A 19,429-nucleotide genomic window follows, 5' to 3' on the forward strand; every position below is an offset into this window, starting at 1 on the left:
ACTGCAGTCCTGGCCAAAGTAAAGCCCTCTTTTACATTGACGTCAAGATCTTTACTAAGATTAGGGTTTCATTTCTCTATTGCAGCAATTAGCTAGGGAATGTATAAAAGGCTTCAGGGAAGCAAGCTAGGACTCCAGAGGGGAAAGCACTTTGCACCATAGGCAGATAGCAAGAGAGAGGGCGAGAGGAGGAAGGCAGGAATACAGAGAGGCGGGGGAGGGGGGGGGAGGGAGAGAGGGAAAGAGAGGGAGGGAGGGAGGGAGGAAGGAACAGAAAGTTTATGTACATAAACCTTTTTTAAAAAAAGTATTGTTGCACCTGGTAGCTAGCTTTACTGACACAGAAATGAGAGGTCTCTTCAGTGCTTAAATAGCTGAGAAACAATGGGATAGTGCAGGAAAGTTAACAATTAACAGTCTCAGCTTAAATTTTGTAACTGCAGGGAACTGGAAGCACAGCTGCCTCTCTCTTCAACAAAATCAGGTCTCCTGGTTAAGGGAGGAATTTTTGTTAAAATCTTAGTTTCTGAAAAATAAGCAGCTCCGAGTTGAATGAGTATCATGCAGTTATGGTTTTAACCAGCCCGTTCATATTTAACTGTCTCTGCTCATTTTAACGAGAGTGGCTGAGAGGGGGGTAACGAGGCTTTCGAAATGCTTTTTACTTTACTTTTTTAAATGAGGGTACAGAGCAGAAAAGGGAGCTGAAGGTATCCGGCTGAAGAGAAGCAGCAAGGAAGATGGGTCTGCTAAGTGTGGATTTGCTGATCACGCTTCAGATCTTGCCGGTCTTTTTCTCCAATTGCCTCTTCCTTGCGCTGTATGACTCTGTGATCCTCCTCAAGCACATGGTGCTATTTCTGAGCCGGTCTAAGTCTGGGCGCGGTGAGTGGCGGAGGATGCTGACCTCGGAGGGGCTGCGCTGCGTCTGGAACAGCTTCCTCCTGGACGCCTACAAGCAGGTGGGTACCCGGGGACGGGGACTGGCAGGTTGGGGTGGGTAAGCCCTGCTGAACGGCCCCGCTGTCGACGGAGAAGGCAAGGGAATGACTCCGTGCCGTGCAGGCTGTCTCCCGTGTGGCGTTAAGTTTGATGGGAGAAGGATAAGCTGAAAGGAGCGGTAGTTTTAAGTCGGGGCTAAGGGGTCACGAGAGTCAGGAGCTGCTGCCTCTGCTCTGCCACTAACTCTCTGTGCGGCCGTGGCCATGTCACTTAGTTGAGCCGTGCCTCAGTTTCCCCACCGGCACGAGTAATAAGCGTCATGTTGATAAAGTATTTCAAGATTTTTGTATAAGAATAATTGTAAAATGCTCTAGATGTTTTCACAGCTGTTGTTTAATCGTTTGCCGTGTGAGATCCTCAGAGATTACACAAAGGCTGCATCTTCAGATGGAGCTCTGCAGAGATAGATGTCATCTATGTAACATAGATAGAATTGTTTTAATTAGAGTAAAAGATAGAAATGAACCTTTGCCATTACGCTGGCGTTTTCTGTTGCTCATATGTTAATTTTTATATTAGAGGAAGCATCCAAGTAATAGTAAAACTGGGCACGGAGTGAAATAGTGAGCCTTTTTTCTTCATGAAAACAGTGACAGAGGGACATGTCAGAGATTAAAAATGAACTTGACTAGCTGAGGGACAGCTGCCTGGTGATTTAAGTTAATAAAGCCAATAGCAGTTATGCAACATGTACTTTTTTTTTTTTTTTTTTTGCCTTTTAAGCTTTGTATAAACATTACCCAGTGGTACTGCCCGGGTCTCATGAGGTAGTTATAGTTCCCTTTTATAGACTGAAAAGGTGGACCCAAAAAGATGAAAATTCTTGCACAGGCCACCCAGTTAGTAAGTAGAAGAACTGGATTCAGAGCTCTGTGGCTTCCAAAACAGTGCTTAGTCTGTTAATGTGTTGTCTTATTTAGACCATCTAATTTAACATACCCCATGTGATGTCATGAGGTTATAGGGGTCCTATCCAAATGATAGCTCTAAATCTTCTGAAATATTTCTTTTTGTATCGCCTTCCCCCCCCCCCGTCCCCCTTTCGCTCCCCCACAATGGCTTTTGTATTTGCTTTTACCTAGAGATGTGAAGAGCTGATGGTGTTGGTGTTTGCTGGCTTTGTGATATGGAATACAAGCTGCTTAGCCTGAAACCCAAGCCACGGGAACATTAATTTTCAGTGTAAGACAAATATAAATAACATTAGCTTTTGCCAAATGGGTCAACCTCTTACTGCTGCCCTAGGAATCAGCCAGCTGGCTACCCGAATAAAGTAACGCTGAATGAAGCTCACTATTCTCCTGGCCCTTCTAGTTTCTGTTTTTAGTCTCTTCACAGACATTAAGTAAGTAAATTTTACAGTGACCTTGTTAAATGGGCCGGTGAACACAATTGTTCCCATTTTACAGACAAGGCAAGGCAGGACAGTTAACACATGGCTTGGTCAAGGCTCCAGTGGAATTTGGTAGTGGCCCAGGGTCTGGAGAAGGCATGGATATATATCCATGAGATGTTTTCAATCTCATTTTGCTTAAATAACACAAAATGATTTAAAATAAAGATGTTGCATGCCTTTCTGTACTTTCCAAAGTCATACTTTGCCTTTTCCTCAGTACTGTTGATGTCAACCATGGAAGCTACAGAGAGGATGACTCTGTGCTATTTTTGGTTTTGGCAATGAAACTCATACCTTGAACTTTGGTAATTAAAAACTCTCCCTTATCACCATTAAATGACCTAGGTTGATCAGGCCAATCAGGCTTTAAGGTTGCTAGAATGAATTCTGGGCCTCAGTGAACTCAGCAGAAAAATGCATATAAACATAACGAAATTTTATCACCTTGTTCCAAAAAGGGGGGGAAAATCAATTCATGCCAGCTAACCTTAAGAAGAAACTCATTGACCAACAATTCACAGAAAGACTCTGTTTTCCTTAATAGAATTGTGGGCCATAAGGACAGAAGGTCATTGGAAACCCTTGATTGTCACAGAAAGGTTGACAAGTGTAGAAATCAAATTATAGAGGGGACACAATGAACTGAGGAGCAATATTAGGAGTAGAAGAGTCATCATCCCCACAACAGAGGAGTATTTTCTGCTGCTTTTGTAAGGAAGAGAAAGGAAAAAAATTTTCAGCTGGAAAGCTGTACTGGTAGAATTGAAAAAATTTGAAATATACACCTGTTTTGTGGCATGTTTAGAAAGCATGATAAATAGGGAAATATATTAAAGACTGTCCCACAAAGCATCTTTTTCCTTAAATTATCTTTTTCTAAATCCTGAATAGGACTGTCCAGTTGTGATATCTTAATCTTAGCCAATTAGCGAGGGTAGGAAATGAAAATATTTGGGAGTCAGGATACTAAACAGCATAGCAAAATGCAGTCGATATCACAACTGTGATTGCTTATTGCTCCAATTTGCTAGCTGAAGCCAGGTATTAGCAAAGTACTTAAGCAGGTGCTTAAGCTCATTCCATTGAGAAATATTTATGAGATAATCACCATTTTTCAGCTAGAATAGCAGAATTGCAGATGTCTGAGATAAACCAAAGCTAGACTGCCAGTTAGCAAAAGACTGGATTAAAGCGGTAACTATGCTTGGTTTTACCATGTTTTGTGTCACTTAGAGAACTCTTCCTGAGTACATTTCATAACGTTTTTTATAAAAGTACATGATGTAAAATTTCTATTCACAGAAAAATTTACTGGAAGCCATTCCAGAAAAACTCTGTTGGTAGATAGTAGATTCTGGATTAAAGTAAATTTATTACAAGAAAGGAGCTCTGCCTTGAAAGCACACAGACTGTCCCAGAGTTAAGTGATTCTGTTTCAGAACTAATGTGTAGAAGCGATGATCGTGGAATAGTTAGAGTATATTTGAAAATAGCTGTTCTGATGCATTTGCCCTTCTAGAAAAACTTTTGAATATCTTACCCAAATTTCAATTCGCTTTTGTTCTGCTTTTTGCTGTTATTAAGTATTATTGCACATGACTTTTTGGTTAGGGCAATTATTTCATAGGCAAGATTTCCTAGCAACAGTTGAAGATTTTAACATCCTCAGTGGGGAAGCAATGCAGAGTTTGCTGTATATAGCGTATATTCAGTATTCTTTTTTATTGGAACATTCTATATGACTTGTTTTCTCCACATTTTACAGTCCCACTGGAATAAAAATGATTGATCTTTTGTTTGTTTTTATTTTCTTATGTAAATTTTATCAATGATTAATATATTTCTCTTTACTTCCTTAGCTCTGAGTTCAATATCTGTCACACTCAGTGTTGATATTGTCTACACTGCACCAGCTTTGTGATTTATAGAACATCCTCCTCCTATTCTTTTCTGAGAGGCAAGTGTGTCTTACATTACAACAAGGGAGTCTTTAGGACCAGATTAATTGTCATAACAGAGATAAATAGAGCTAGTAACCAAGTTACATTAACTTCATATAATTGAAAGAGTGCAACTATTTTACTTAAATGTTATTTTTCTAATTTACTCCTGTGCTCTGTTTATCTACAGAAATGAGTGGATTGACTCCTGAAGAGCAAATCATGTATGTATGTGTGTGGGGGTATTTACACTTTCATATGTGTTTGTATGTATACATATATATATGTGTGTGTATCTGTCTCTATATATGTACATACATATATGTGTATAAATGCAAAAACACACACACATAGGCATACATAATCTGCTCTTTCAGGAGTCAGTTCTCTCTCATTTCTCTGTATATGTATACACATATATATAGGTATACATATGTATAGATATGAATGCAACCACATCTACTGATAAGACAGAAAAAACAAAAGAGATTTTTGAGAGGGTGTTAGTGTACCTTCTGCATGATTTATATAGGCGATCTGTACAAATGCCGGTGAGGCATTTGTTTTAGCCCACAGCAAGTATACTGAATGTGTCACATATCTTACAGAAATCCAGAGAAAAAGCTAGAGAAGTTTTGAAAAAAACACTGTATTTAATTTTAAAAGGTTTTTTTACCTGCTAAGTTCCATGCTTTATTTAGTACTGGGATGAATCCGCTTTCAAGATTCCAATGGTGAGAAATCATTATCTTAAAATGCTTCTAAAATAGGTACAAAAAAGGTTGCACCCATTAGCAGTACCCAGTGGTGAGGCCTCATGCTCGGAGCCTTTCCAGTGCCAGATACTAGCTTTGTGTTTCAGCAATGCAGAGCTACTGTTCCTGGTCTCCAGTAGAGAGCTGTAAGGTTATCCTAGAGGAAATCCTCCCTCTTCTCCACCTCAGTGCAGTGTAGTTAGGGGGAAGACCTTAATGGCATCTCCCTGAAGCAGCCAAATGCTTAGGAATGCCGTGATGCACCTATGGGGGTAACATGCACGTGTGCATATACGCACATGTGTGTAAATGTACGTTACAGCCCTCAGAAGGATGCTGGTATCTCAAGCGATGATGGTGATGGGTGTGTATATGTACTTGTACAGCTTTTTACTGTCTTTAGAATGGGCCAGCAGCAAGCTCTGGCATGACAGACCCAGCATGGAGGGAACGGTTGGCACAGGATCCCAACTTCACAGCATAGGCCCAGCTCTGGATGTAGCAGCAAGTAGACTGGTTCAGTAAACACCCAGTGGGATTTTCCTGAGATTTCAGGGAGGCGCAATTAAATTACCTTTGGCTACTTCTGTCTGCTTGATAGGTACAACCTTTATTCCTAAAATAAATCAGCATGCAAAGCAGGACAGCCCGAAAACTGTCCTGTTAAGTGCATGCTGCACAGCATTATCACAAAGCTGTATGTGAAAGTAATATAATGGCACGATCCTTTACCTGCTCTTTGGCTGTCCAGTAACTCTTTGCTGTTTGGGGAAATCTTTCAAAGGTTGGAACAAAGACATAGCCTCTGTAGTTATTATTTGTATTTATTATGTCTGGCAAGGTAAGGAAGTGTCTCTGTCTGCATTTGACAGTGATAAAGGGAATTTGTGAAAGAGAGCATGTTGTATAGTTTCAGGGTTTAGAACTAGACATTGTGTGGTATTAAAAATATTTTATTGGTTTTACAGAGTTCAGCCTTAGCAGAATTGTTTTCATTGACATTTGCAAATGAAAACAATCTTGAAAGAAGTGAGAAAAACAAAACAAAACCACAATTAAAACCTTTCCTGCAGTGTGTGGAACATAAGTTCAACAGGATTTGGGCTTGTCATTGTCGTTATTATTAAAACATTGTCATTATTATTAATATATAATCATGTTTGTTACAGTAGTGTCTGAGGACCAACCTAGACCAGGGACCCATTGTACTAGGCGGTGTCCTAAACGAGAAGAGCAGACGGTTTGCCCCCCGGAGGTTACAGTTCAAACACTCAAGACAGACAAAAGGTAGAAAAGGAATATGATGACTCCTATCTCACAGGGGGTCTCATCCTACCTGTTTCATTTTGCGGTTCTAACTTTACTTCTTCCACACCACCTCTTTGCAGTCTTCCATTTTCACCCTTATATGTGAAAAACTGACTGAAAGGACTGCTTGCCTTTTTGTCAAAACCTTATGAAAACCCCCTTCGGCTGTGGTAGATACAGAATATTACCTAACGGGCACCACCCAGGAAAAGGATCGTACATGGTCCTTGCACCCCAGCTCAGCCTCTCCAACAAAACCATCACTGTATTCATACAGTGCTAAGGCTGAGTAAAAAAAAAAAAACCCAAACCGAACATCTAAATTAACTTCAAATGTCCTCCAGGTGCTGACTAACAAAGACTGGTGAAGGCCTCTGTCACCGCTAGGTTAGAGTCCACAAGGGGAGCCAGTGGCCCAGAGGCCACGATGTCATAGGCCGTGCTCCCATCTTGTGGGAAACATAAGCCCTTAAGAAGCTTGCTGTAGGCTCCCCGATCAAAGGAACTAAAATCATCCATTTTCTTTTATAAGAGTGCACGGCAAAAGACTCCTTTATGCTTTCCCTCTGCCATGCATGCTCGTTTGTGGGACTGGCAGTTTTTAAATAAAGAGAGCAGCATTTGACTAGTTATTTTTATCCAGACTGTGCCCTTTTAATTTGTCTCCCACTTCCCTCCCTCAGCTTCACACACCTGATCCTAAATAAAAGACTCTGGACTCTGGGAGAACTTGAGTCAATTCTAGTCTCTGCTTTCCAGTTTGAGTAATAGAGTCTCTTAAAGCAAGCTGCCACCTCCCCATGACAAATGAAGAGCTCCCACTCCCATATGCTACTCCAGACAAGGGCCTCCTGTAATTTTTATCCACTACACAACTCTGGGTCATGTAAATAAAGAAAAAAATAATAATTTGTGTAATTCTCCAGTCAGAGTCTGATTATGATTTGGATGAAGCACTGAGAAATACGGGGCTGTTCAAAGGATATATTTAGCTGAATGAGATCAAATCAAATCAAAGCAGAGAATTTGAAAAGGAGCAAAAAGCTCCAGGGATTCAGTTCATTACCAGTCACTGGACTCCAGTCCCAAACACAGCATGTCCATATTTAAATGGCTAATATCACAGACTGCTAATTGTCTGGCAACACCTATTTTCTTTAGGGGGTTGACCCAGCCTGATGAGTCTGCCAAACCGTTTGAAAATCCCTCATGCAGGGAATGAAGGTTGTATTCCAGTGCACAGGATCCCAGGAGGGTTATGCTAAAGCTGATAAAAGCAAAATGAGATAAAAGAACAGGTAAATGAGGAGGCAATGTTTTGTCCATGGGGCTTTTCCTAGTCCTCATGGAGAATGTACAACAAAGTTAGCAGTATGTGCTATTTCTAGCCTGTAGTTTATGAATAGGGCTTTCTTTCCCCCTCTTAAGTCTCCTTCATTTTGCAGTCTGCATGCTAAAGCATGGGCAGCCTTGTTCCCTTTTCACTCTGCATGCAGACTCAGAGAAGGAGATGCAGTACCAAGGCTGTCAAGCAAACACAAAATTCGCACAAACGATGCAAGTCACTGCCTTGGTGTCGGGCTCGTGCTTGCTCTTGCTTATGGCCGGGCTGGCTCTGAGATTTGGTTGACCTACCTTGCATGCAGGCTGAGTGGGAGGGGGTGCCTGCGCGCTGCCCGGTTTCCACCTCATCCAGAAGGCCGGCACCGAATGCCCAAATATTCACGCACAGAAGTACGTGATTATAGAAATGCTGGATTGCGTGTGAGGGGAATTCTGCTAGTTTGTTTCTCAGAATTTATATTTTGCCTGCCTTTGTGTAAGATTTCAAAAGCGGTTTGGCTGAATACATGGGGGTTTTTGTTTGTTTTCTCATTGCGTTGATTTTCTTTTCCAAGAGCTATTTTTTCTTTCAATAAATAACAACAAAGAAGACAGCCAAGGCCTACAATGCAGATGATCAGCAAGGATGATATTGTCATCCTGTGTCAATGGGTTCCCGAGCCTTGTGAAATAAAGAGTCCCTTTGGGAACGTCAGCGCTTCATCAAGACCAATTAGTGGAGATGCCGCTGCTTATGTTTAAGCATTAACGACTGGGCAGGGCTGCTTTTTGGAGTGCCTGACACTGGCATGGAACAAGGCACCGACCTAATTACTCCTCTACAAGAGCAGAAAATGCCTTGTGAATGCCTGCTTGGCAAGGATGTCTCATTAAGGGGAAAAAAACCCAACACAAGCACTCCTAGAAACAAAAATTAAAATGATAGGTAACCTGCGGCCACAAGACTTACTTCATGGCTGTGGTAAATGAAGAGAAACTGCTATAAGAAGACGTAGGGCATATTTGGGCTTTATTTCCTAAATCCATCTATTTTTTGGTTAATAAGGAGTATGAGAGAGAGAGAATGCAAACTTGCGTTGTTGGAGAACAGCGAAATATGTTGCCACCCTTGGTATCAATGTTAAATAGTACTTGAAGGGCATTCCCATGCTGGTGTTTGATGGTAGTTGCTTTGTTAGTCTGTTCCTTCGGGGTTTGCAAACTTGCCTAGAAAAAGAAGCGTTTGGTAGACCTGAGTGAAAAGTTGGTAATGAGGAGCTTACAATATGTAGCCTCTCTTTATGCTTAAATGTGATCAAGAAGCAGGCTGTGGTTTCCCAGTTCAAGAGTGTTGGTTAGAATATTTTCAGTCATAATTGTTTTGTTAAAATAAAAACAGAAGAGTGAGGTGAAACAGCTGCTCATGTGTTTCTTGTCTCTTAAGCAGCTCTGTACATTGCTGAGTTTTAGTTGCTTCTATCCTTTTTACCTTTATTTTTCTTCTCCTCTGAAGAGTGCCAGCAAATATTAGAAATTCAAAGTGTGTTGCTTAATTGCGATTTATGAGGTAAATCACATGTTATTACTTCTTTTCTTTGACTAGATGAGTGCACACTCCTAAATACTGAGGTCCATTATTCATCCAGGGAGTGGGTGCAGCACAGATACTTACATGTCAGACTTTGCCCAGAAGGTACATTTTGGGCAAGCTAGCTCTGAAAAAGCATTTGCTTGGCAGTGCAAGAGCAGTTAAGCTTTCTAGGCAAAGAGGGATCTAGTGTTTGTGCAGATGTGCAGATGTTGTGTTTCTTGAGAGGTGCCCTTTTTTGGTAGTTACCAACTTGTCACAAAATGCTGAGTTGTCTAGCTGGCTTATGGATTGAATGCAGCCCTCAGGATCATTATATGGCCGCCACATGATCTTGACCTGTGTATTTCTTTGCTCAAGTCTGGCCCTTTACTTTACTCAGTCCTGCTTTGCCTATCTTACTGCACAGAATGGCAGAGAGAAATGAGATGTTCAACAGTTGCACAGAAGAGTACCTATGACCTGCTAAGGTGTAGGTGGCCTGTAGCAGCACTTCTTAAATGCTGCAAGATGCTTAATGCTACTTCTTAAATGCTACAGCCTGAGTCTCTGAGCCTGCCTCTCTCCAGATAGATCCTTCTTCTCAAAAACTGGATACAGCTCTTTTCCTTCCTTGAGTTCAACGGACAGCACACTCACACAGCAGGTCCTAAACGCAGCTATTTCAGACCTCGCTTGCTTTCAAAGGCAAATGAGCACAAGGCTTTTTTTTCTAACTGTTACCAGGGCTCTAGCAGACAGCAATGCTGCAGATGCAGGTTTACAGGGAGAGGGGCCACGAGAGGTTGTGCTTTCCTGGGACATCACTTGCTTCCCTTGCCTGTGGTGCACCTGCAGCTGCACATCCCCTGCTCCCAGTGGCATGATCACCATGTGCTTGGCCTGGACAGATTTGTGGGTCTCAGACAGTCTTTCTTTCTGTAGCTCTCTTCCTTGCTGATCTCCGAGTGAATGGCGGCACAATTGTGTCTCAATTTGCCCTATAGAAAATAGTCAAAATGATGTTTATAGCATGTGCCAACATGCTGTGAGACCTCGTGTGGCTGTGAAGTCTGGCAACTTTAAGGGCAGTGTCTTACAAACTTTGCTTTGGTTAGATTCTTGCTTCTATTGCTATTCTGATGAAATAACGCCGAGTCATGAATAACTGTAGATTTGTTCAAGGCAGTCAGGTTTCCCAGGGAGAAATGGAGGATCCAGTATCTACGATATACTTGCCTCTGGATCTGTGTGTAGCAGTAATTGTATCAGTTAACTATTCAGCTGTTAACTCAGCTTCTTACTGTATCTGACTCATCAGGATACCCTATAATGTAATATAGAATAGAAGTGCACCAAAAATCAGTTACTTATTCAGTTTTTACACAGTTCTTATTCAGCATTAACTTCTGTTGACTTCAATGGGAGTGTAGCTTCAGAAAGAAATAAATAAAATATGAAAGACTTCAGAATTTGGCCCTGTATGTTTCGTTCAAAGCAACACTTCTGAACATAATCAAATAGACAGGAGACAGAGAGAGATAGAAAGAGTCAGGGAAATATAAAAGGATAATTGTTGTACTAGAGCTTGATGTTGAAGATACATAGGAATTGCTGTGGCAGAGCTCATTAAAAAATAATTGTCTTATGTAATAATATTTTGTGGTTCTATAGCAGTTATCGGCTAAGGATCTTGGAGCCCTCTGCAGGCTCCACCTTATTCTGGCAGTCCCTTCTGTGAGATGCTTATATTCTGTCTTTTTTCTATAGGCAGGGAAATGGAAACAGTCAGGCACAATGACTTATCCACAATTGCCTGTTGGGTCTGAGTTAGATCTGGGGTTAGAGCTGAGAACAGTTCGTTTTCACTTCATCCTACTTAAACCATCATATGAACTTTCCCCTTTTCCTGCTGCTTTTTCCCCAATCATTTTCTAGGGAAACATTGCAGTAGAAGGAACAGTGTCAATCAATCACTGATGAAATTACTGCAAAGTGGTTAGAAAACCTTTTGGAGAGCACAGCATTGGATGGTCCACTGTCAAAACAGAATGATACATTGAGTGGGTATCTGCAGAGATCTCTCTTGTGTTTGGTACTCAGTATTTTCATTCTTGGACTGCAGGATGGAAGAGAATATACCTGTATGAAATTGAGAGGCACTGCATGTGTTGTGAAGATCAGGAATACAATGCAGAATGATTTTGGATAATTGGGAAAACGGCTTGAAATGTGGGATGCAGTTCAATGGGTCCAAGTGCAAAGCACCGAATTCAGGCTGGACTGATGAAGTACCCAAGTCTATGATGGGGAGCAACTAGAAAGGCAGAAAAAGGGACCTAGGCATTATAACTTCTCACTAGCTAACCCCTAGTCAACAGGCTACTGTTTTTCCAAAACAGTCATGATGTTTCATAAAAAGCAAACATCTGGAATGTATAAACAGGTGTAGCCTGTGAGATACATGAAGTAATTGTCTGATTATTCTGAGAATTAATAAAAACTCTTTTGAAGTTTTGAACACTGCTCTTCAAGGAAGATGTGAACCAAGTGGAGAGAACTCAGGATGGCAGTGAAAAAAAATCATGTCTAGAAAATTGGCTCACAGAGAAAAGTTAGAAGAAATTAGAGGTAGTCTGTCTGAAAGCAAATAAGAGTCTGCAGATACATACAGGTGGACAGGACTATGTGTGTAGTGGACAGGACAAGGCAGATCTCAGATGAAGTTTTCTAAGAATAATGAAGTAGTATACCTGTCAGGAATGCCACATTTCCCTGCACTGTGAGTGGAGATGGACTAGATGAACTTTCTGAAGCTGCTGCTTTTGATGATTTGCTATATCCCCATGCTAGTGTCCATGCAGGTATTTAGGTGTACTCTTTGAACAGGTGACTCTATTTATAGTTGTAAGGATACTGGACAAGCAAGTCACACTAACTTGCTATGTTTTAATTTATTTTGCCGTCAGGTCAAACTGGGAGGAGAAGCCCCAAACTCCAGTGTAATCCACATAGCCAAGGGCAGTGATGGCAGCAGTAGCAGCTGGCAGAGTGTCAGTGGCAAGTGTGGAACCAAGTGCCACCTTCTGGATTTTGCCAACTCCGAGAGGCCACTGGTGGTCAACTTTGGTTCAGCTACCTGACCACCATTCACAAGCCAGCTGTCGGCCTTCAGCAAGCTGGTGGAGGAGTTCTCTGGTGTGGCTGACTTTCTGTTGGTCTACATCGATGAGGCTCACCCGTCAGATGGCTGGGCTGCCCCTGGAATCTCTCCCTCTTCATTTGAAGTTAAGAAACATAGGAACCAGGAAGACCGATGTGCAGCTGCTCACCAGCTCCTAGAGCGCTTTTCCTTGCCACCTCAGTGCCAAGTGGTGGCTGACTGCATGGACAACAATGCCAATGTGGCCTACGGAGTTTCATTTGAGCGAGTATGCATTGTGCAGAGACAAAAAATCGCCTACCTGGGAGGCAAAGGCCCCTTTTTCTACAATCTGCAGGAGGTTCGGCTTTGGCTGGAACAAAACTTCAGCAAAAGATGAAAACCATTCTCTTCCGAAGCTATGTCAACAGAAGTGTCCCTTTAAGGTGATGTAAAAGGGAAAAAAGAGAAAACATATGCTGGTTTGCATAAGGCCTTTCAGATGATTGCAGGAGAACACATTTGATAACAAGGTCAAATGAACTTTAAGAAAACAAAACAAAAAACTAACTCCACGGAAACATTATTGTATGAAAAAAATCCCACTCCTGCGCTTGCTACGGGACAGAAGAGGTGAATGCTTCTGTGAAAAGGTGCTGCTGGCGAGCGGAAAGAGTGGTAAGATAAGACCTGTCTCCCAGGAACCCGACTCACGAAGTGTTGGCCCTGGGCTGAGCCAATCCATGGAAGGGCAATGCTGTGCATTTCATCAGAAAACCTTCTTTACCCTCCTGTAGCCAATGCAAGCAACCTGGGAGGAGCCAGGGGCTTGCAATTACTTTGCATAGAAATGCAGTAGAGTGTGGCAATTGTCCTCTCTCCTAGAGATTTTATTGTTCAGAGACTACAGGAACCACCATGCAATGCATCCTGCATGCAGACTGGCTGCTCAGATCAAGGTGAAACATTGTATGCTGGTATTTGTACTCTTTATGGATGCCTCTGGACAGCATATTAACTAAGTAATTCTATCTATATGTTTGTATTCAGTATGCAGGCCTGTGCCTGCTGAGAAAGATGTTAAAATCTATGGAGTTGGACCAAAAAGGCAAAGGTGATCAAATAAGCCCATTACAATTTGAAAACTAAAACACCTGGACTATTTGTAACAAAACAGGGAGAACCACCTAGAGTTCATGAGACAAAATGTCTCATGTGCATCATGAGACAAAAAGCTGATGCCAACCAACCCTTAGTTCTCAGAGCTGACAACACGTATTTATCAATATTCTCTGGTTCTCTTCTCTGTTTCTTTACCTGCCTCAATCTCTTTCTGTCTAGCAATAGACTTAAAGGTAGTTTCATTTTTAGCTTTTAAAAAAATAACTTATTTCTCTCTTTTATTTTTATTTGAGATAATGACCTTACAGATGTATTTGGGGGATGGGGGAACTTATACAACTTTACCTCATTGAAATGGAAACCTATCCTGTCATTTACCCTGTTAAATGTAGTCATGCTGATTTTTGCTATCTTAGATACCTGCAACTAGTTTATAGCTATGTTAGTTTGCTTGGAAGTTAAGTTGTTTGCAGCCTCAGAATTGATTAGCTGCAGTTCTGCTATCAGATGAGGTGATAGTTTCACTTCTGTTCTCAGAAGCCTTCCCAGAGAAACAGGGAGGACAAATAGTGTGAATTAATGTGAATAAGTGTAAAAGATGGCAGAATTTTCCTATGAATGGGTCTGAATAATTATGTTTAAAGAGATACTGTCAACTTAGAGTATACATTAAGTTTAGGTATTTCTAAAACTAAAATGATTTAGTTGAGCCTGATGAAAAGGCAAGTTTACAATGAGCTAACCCATTAGAGCTGATAAATGAAAACCCATAAGGAGATGGACTATCCAATTTTTCTCTCAACTTTGGCAGAAACATGAAACAGATAAACAGGGTAAATGGCAAAAATCAAATTAGTTCTTTTAATTTCTCCTCCTGCCAGTTGTCAGGAATATGATATATTAATACTAACACAGGAAAGAACAGAAAATACATACATAAATATTTTCATTTTCACAATGTCCCTTTAATATTGTGTATTTCTTCTTGCTTGGCTGTTGGTCAACTTAGCCAATGTACAAGGCATTTGAAAATGTGTTTTCAAGCACAGATCTGAAATAATGACAGTAACATGAGTGATTTCTCCCATATTCAGGTTCATGCTTCCCTTCCTTCTCACATTTTCCTCCACACAGTTAAACATACACACACACACACTTACACAGTTTGGTAATGTGTATCAGAGAAGGGTGTAAAGAATGGTCTTCAGACCTTCTGGTGAGCCCCACTTCTCAGAAGGCATATGTCTCTGCGTGTGTATGTGTGTGTGTATATAAAAGTATGTATGCATTTACATATGCATATATATGTATACCATATATTTTTATGTATGTATATACATATGCATGCACATATAAGTGGTGTCTAAGACCAATAATAATAATAATAATTCTGTCCTCTCATTCATTAATGTTACTGTAACTCATTGCTCAGTGTGAAAGATTGTTATACATTTTTGTGACTAACTGGGTTATATAACTGAAATTTCTAAACCTAATATCATAGAAACAGTAACATAGCCAAACTATGTGGTTTGTTTAATCCAGTGTCCTACCTCTGACTGTATCAGATGCTTCAGGGGAAGGTGCAATAATTTCTTCTGGAATTTTCATTAGCTTCAGCCCTTATTATTTTTGTCTTGTGTAATGCGATTGTTGATGTCTCATAATCCCTATGAGAGGCTGATCCTGAGTTTTGAGATCTAAATATTTCTTGAGGTGGGGAATACTAAAATCAAAACACATCATGTTTAAGAACAAAGAAAAACAAATAAAACCAGATTTTTTTTTTTTTCAGATTTGAATTGGCTTCTTTTCAATGTCATTCTCATCTCTTGCTCTTGTACGTTAAAACAGTATAAACAGGAGTGATCCTAATTTTTCTTCTGTATGTCAGTGATTATATACTCTATACAGAAATTTACATACCTTTGTTTCTTTCTTAAGCCAAACAATAATTCACATTCTTATACAGGTCCATATTCTTTGCCTGTCTCTGTATCTCTTCTGTTTTTACTACATTGTCCTTTTACTCAGGTGAGTAAAGCTGTAGATGTTACTCCAAGTGAAAATATGTATTGATATACCCAGCACAACATCTTTTCCTTATTATATCCTATTCTTCAGTCGCCTGAAACTTTATTAATCCATAGCAACTCCATAGCCTTTGTAAAACTTAAAATATTAAGTCTTTTCTTTCTCTCTTCTTCAGGTCTGAACTGTTTATCCAGGAAATGCTAGCCAAATGTTTAGCACAGCTGTTGAAACATACCTTTAGCTCGGAGGAGAGAGTCTGAGTAATTCAGTTAGTTAATACCCCTTTACATATCTGAAGTTACAGTTATTTTTCAAGTCCATTTTCTCCTTTTGAATTTCCATTATTTTGTCTTGTTATTCATAGATGCCTGTTTATCACATAGTATAAAGGAATTATAAAATTGGCTCCTGTAAATGGGAAATCCACAAGGATTTTCCACAAGAAAAAATACACAATAACTTCATTTCTTTCTTGGCAACGTGAATGCATTACCCTGCCCAAAACTTAAAGATAGTTCGGCCTCATTGATTATCAAGACAGAAATACATTTTGCAAATCCTTAAATTTCCCCAGAAAAATTGTGGTCAGAAAGTAGGGGAAGTATTTCAAAGAGAAATGGGCTTAGAGGAAAAAAGTATCTTTTATAAGTGGCTGATAGAAATACAAACTCTTCTTTTTTTTTTTTTTTTTTTTTGACAAAATTAAAACATTTTATATAAAAGGTTTTAAACTACATGCATTGTCTTCAGTTAATGATAGAAGTGGCCATATGTCAGATACCCAAAATTATTGTAACAGTGGGTTGGTTTGGGTCCAGCTAGCATCATACTTCAAATTGGTCTAGTCTGCTGTGAGGCTAGATTTGCTTTTGTTTCTTATTCTCACTGTTTGAGGGCACTAAACCATATTACTTGAGGTGCTTCAGTGTGACATACATATTGAGCAACAGCTCACAAAATAGGTGCCTGAAAGTATTCTGGAAGGCTTCTGTATATAATAGAGACCCCAATACTGTGTCTCAACATTAGTATGGGAAACTTCCAGTACTTTTTTATTTTGAGCAAGGTAAAAAGCTATTCTGGGCTATCATTCTGCATTGTTCTGTGCTTAGCATCATTATTTAGATGAAAACGATAGCATTTTGCTCTTGCTTGTGTAGACAATGACATAAATTTAAGGCAGCAGGAAAACATGCCCTGTCTATTAAAAAGAAAGAAATATATTATGAAATATATTGTTGAACAACTGTCTGAACACTTTGAAAAACAAAATGCAATCATTTTTATGAAGGTGATCTTGGTGGGGAAACCCACAAAGCTTCTCAAAAAGGTATAAGTGCTGTTCGTTCAGGTGTGTGTGGGGACAGAGGTTATGTTTCTGTATGTGTGAAAGTGGCTTTTCTGTGACGTGGAGTGTAGGTTTAAGAGTTTTTAAGACTTTAATTCAGTACTATAACCAAAGCAATAAGAGATATCAGGTAGGGAATATTGGCCAGTTTTGTTCAACTCTACACCATGTCTGTGCCAGATCCATATTCAGTGATCTTTGGGTCCAATTTGGAGGCTTCAGTGAAGAGAGGTTGGGGTGAGACAATGAAGGCTTGTGTGCTTATGAAGATCGCTAACAAAAGAGTAATTAACTCAGTTGGCGTTCAGATGCCCTCACACTAGCATTCCTCTGTGCACCTTAGTGTTTCTGTATTTGAAAGAGGGGTCTCTTTGGGGCCGTTAATAAGACCACCGGGGTGTAGATGCCTGTGTGTACTGACTATGTGTGTGTCATTGTTTAAATGTCAAAAATACACTTTGTAGGAGAGCCAGCAAAATTTTGTTACAATATGGTGCTCCATGAAATGTGCTTTCTAGATTTGTTTTTCTTGTATTACAATAAACAATAAAGGAAAATATACCTCTTCTGTGTCTAATTATTCTAATGTTGGTTATTAATACACGGTGGAATCTTGACATTAGACCAAGGAAAATTAAAACTGTATTTAATACAATAGCCTACGCTACCCTGACTAAATCTTAAGCAATATGAGCAAATCCCTTTATAAATGGTGGGACTAATTTAATATCTGACTGCTCCTCAACTTTTAAGAAAGGTAAGGGAGAGAGAAACTGAGAGCTATAAGAACAGCAGTTGAGTCTGCACAGTATTGCACTGTTCAAAAAAAGTATGTGCTTGAAGAAAGCATGCCGAGCTGTACGTAGCACATGAAACCTGAACAAATTGCTTGTGAATGCATCAGTTATACATGCAGCTCCCATTTCAATGAGCATGCAAAAGGCAAAAGGTGAAAAATTAAAAGGACAGCTGAATAGCTGCTACAGGCAAAAAAAATATTCAAATGGAAGAATGTCCGGCAACTTCCTAAACAAACTCACTTTGTGATTTAGTTGTATTTTAGAAATTTCCTCCTCTTTGTCATCTTTTGTTACCATAAGTTTTATAGGACCCTACATCTGAAAACCACTTGTGAATATAGGTAAGAAAGAACAAAACAAATCACCAAAAGGAAAGCCATGGAAAAAGTTACATCTAAGTGTCCCAAGCAGAAATGTTCATTACAGTATGCTTGACAAGCCCTTGGAACAACCAGACAAATAACTCTCTCTAGATTATCCAGTTCACATCACAGAAATAACCCCCAAAAGTACTAAAAGGAGACTTTTGAGTTGTGTGAATATTCCTGTAGTCTGGCCATTAGTGATTATGACCTTTATATCAATTATTGCTATAAGGAGCTACTCAGTATTCTGGAAGAGACTAAAACTTTTCAGGACTTGCTTCTTATTTCACAGCTGAATAAATCAGGTGAAAGAAGATGTGATAAAATAACAGTTTTATTAGAAAATAGCATCATTAATAAATAACTTGTTACCAAAAATTAGATTCTGACTACTTCCAAAGATTTGTACTTTTTTCTGGAATGGATAGTGTCCATGATAGAAGGAAAAAAAAAAAAAATTAGAAAATGGATTATTTATAGAGCAGTATTTCAAGAGGATTGACTATTGCTCAAGATCTTACTTTCTAACAAAGAAGAGAATCCCTGAGGCATAATAAATCTTTCCCAAATATAAACTTCAAACAAAAGACCTCAATGTTGGTTAAAGACTTTGATCACAGACAAGTCAACTTCAGCTAAGTGAATATCCCTTCCATGGTTTGATGCATTTCTTGACTCACTGTATATGCCTGTGTGCTTCTAATGTTCATATTAATGAATCCAACCAGCTTAAATGTGTCTTACAGAGCTAATGTGAAGTGGAAACACATTGAGTGAGCATCCTGTCCAAATCCTTAAGGCCTTAAAGATTTGTGAGCCTTACTATGTCACTTGACTAGAGAAGGAGCATCCATTTTAGGTCATATACATGAAACATGAATACCTCAAGTGTTTTAGTTCTAAGATAGTGCCTATTATAAAAAAATTAAAGAAGAAGTAGCAAGCAGGAAAAAATACTCTTTTAAAATCAGTATTTCCCATATTTTCATATGTATATTTATATTATCCATACAAAAGCTACTGTGACTTAGCTATGGATTAGCTGTGAAAGTAATAGGAGGGGACGTTTTCTCCAAAGCCTTATCTTCTTTAGGAATTAATCAGCCTTTGATGTCCTTTAACCCTGTTCTTTTTCCCTTATATCCTTCCTGCACCTGATTTCCCATCTCTTGCTCTTTCCAACCTGTAATACCCTTGGTGATGATTCCCCCATCTCAGCCTTTGGTTTTGTGGCATTTGTTTTAAGGCTACAGATTAGCTGTGGACTTCATTTTAAGTATGAGTACTTTTAAAAGGATGTCAGTTGTCAGAGGGTCAGGTGAGATAT

The 19,429-nt window shown here is 39.7% G+C and overlaps 1 protein-coding gene across 2 annotated transcripts; it reads left to right on the forward strand.

The window, feature by feature from the left end:
• The first annotated feature begins 222 nt into the window (after positions 1 to 222).
• On the forward strand, positions 223 to 17,498 carry DIO2 (iodothyronine deiodinase 2). Of its 2 annotated transcripts, none has more exons than XM_030041869.2 (2): positions 223 to 962; positions 12,261 to 12,833. In XM_030041869.2, exons 1-2 carry the CDS (start codon positions 741 to 743, stop codon positions 12,831 to 12,833), a joined length of 795 nt encoding a protein of 264 aa, XP_029897729.1. In that variant the 5' UTR covers positions 223 to 740. The 2 variants fall into 2 exon arrangements, with proteins under 2 accessions (XP_029897729.1, XP_029897719.1); XM_030041859.2 differs by having other exon boundaries at positions 224 to 962; positions 12,261 to 17,498.
• Positions 17,499 to 19,429: the final 1,931 nt, after the last annotated feature.

The sequence above is a fragment of the Aquila chrysaetos genome, chromosome 2, assembly GCF_900496995.4.
Source record: "Aquila chrysaetos chrysaetos chromosome 2, bAquChr1.4, whole genome shotgun sequence".
NCBI lineage: Eukaryota > Metazoa > Chordata > Aves > Accipitriformes > Accipitridae > Aquila > Aquila chrysaetos.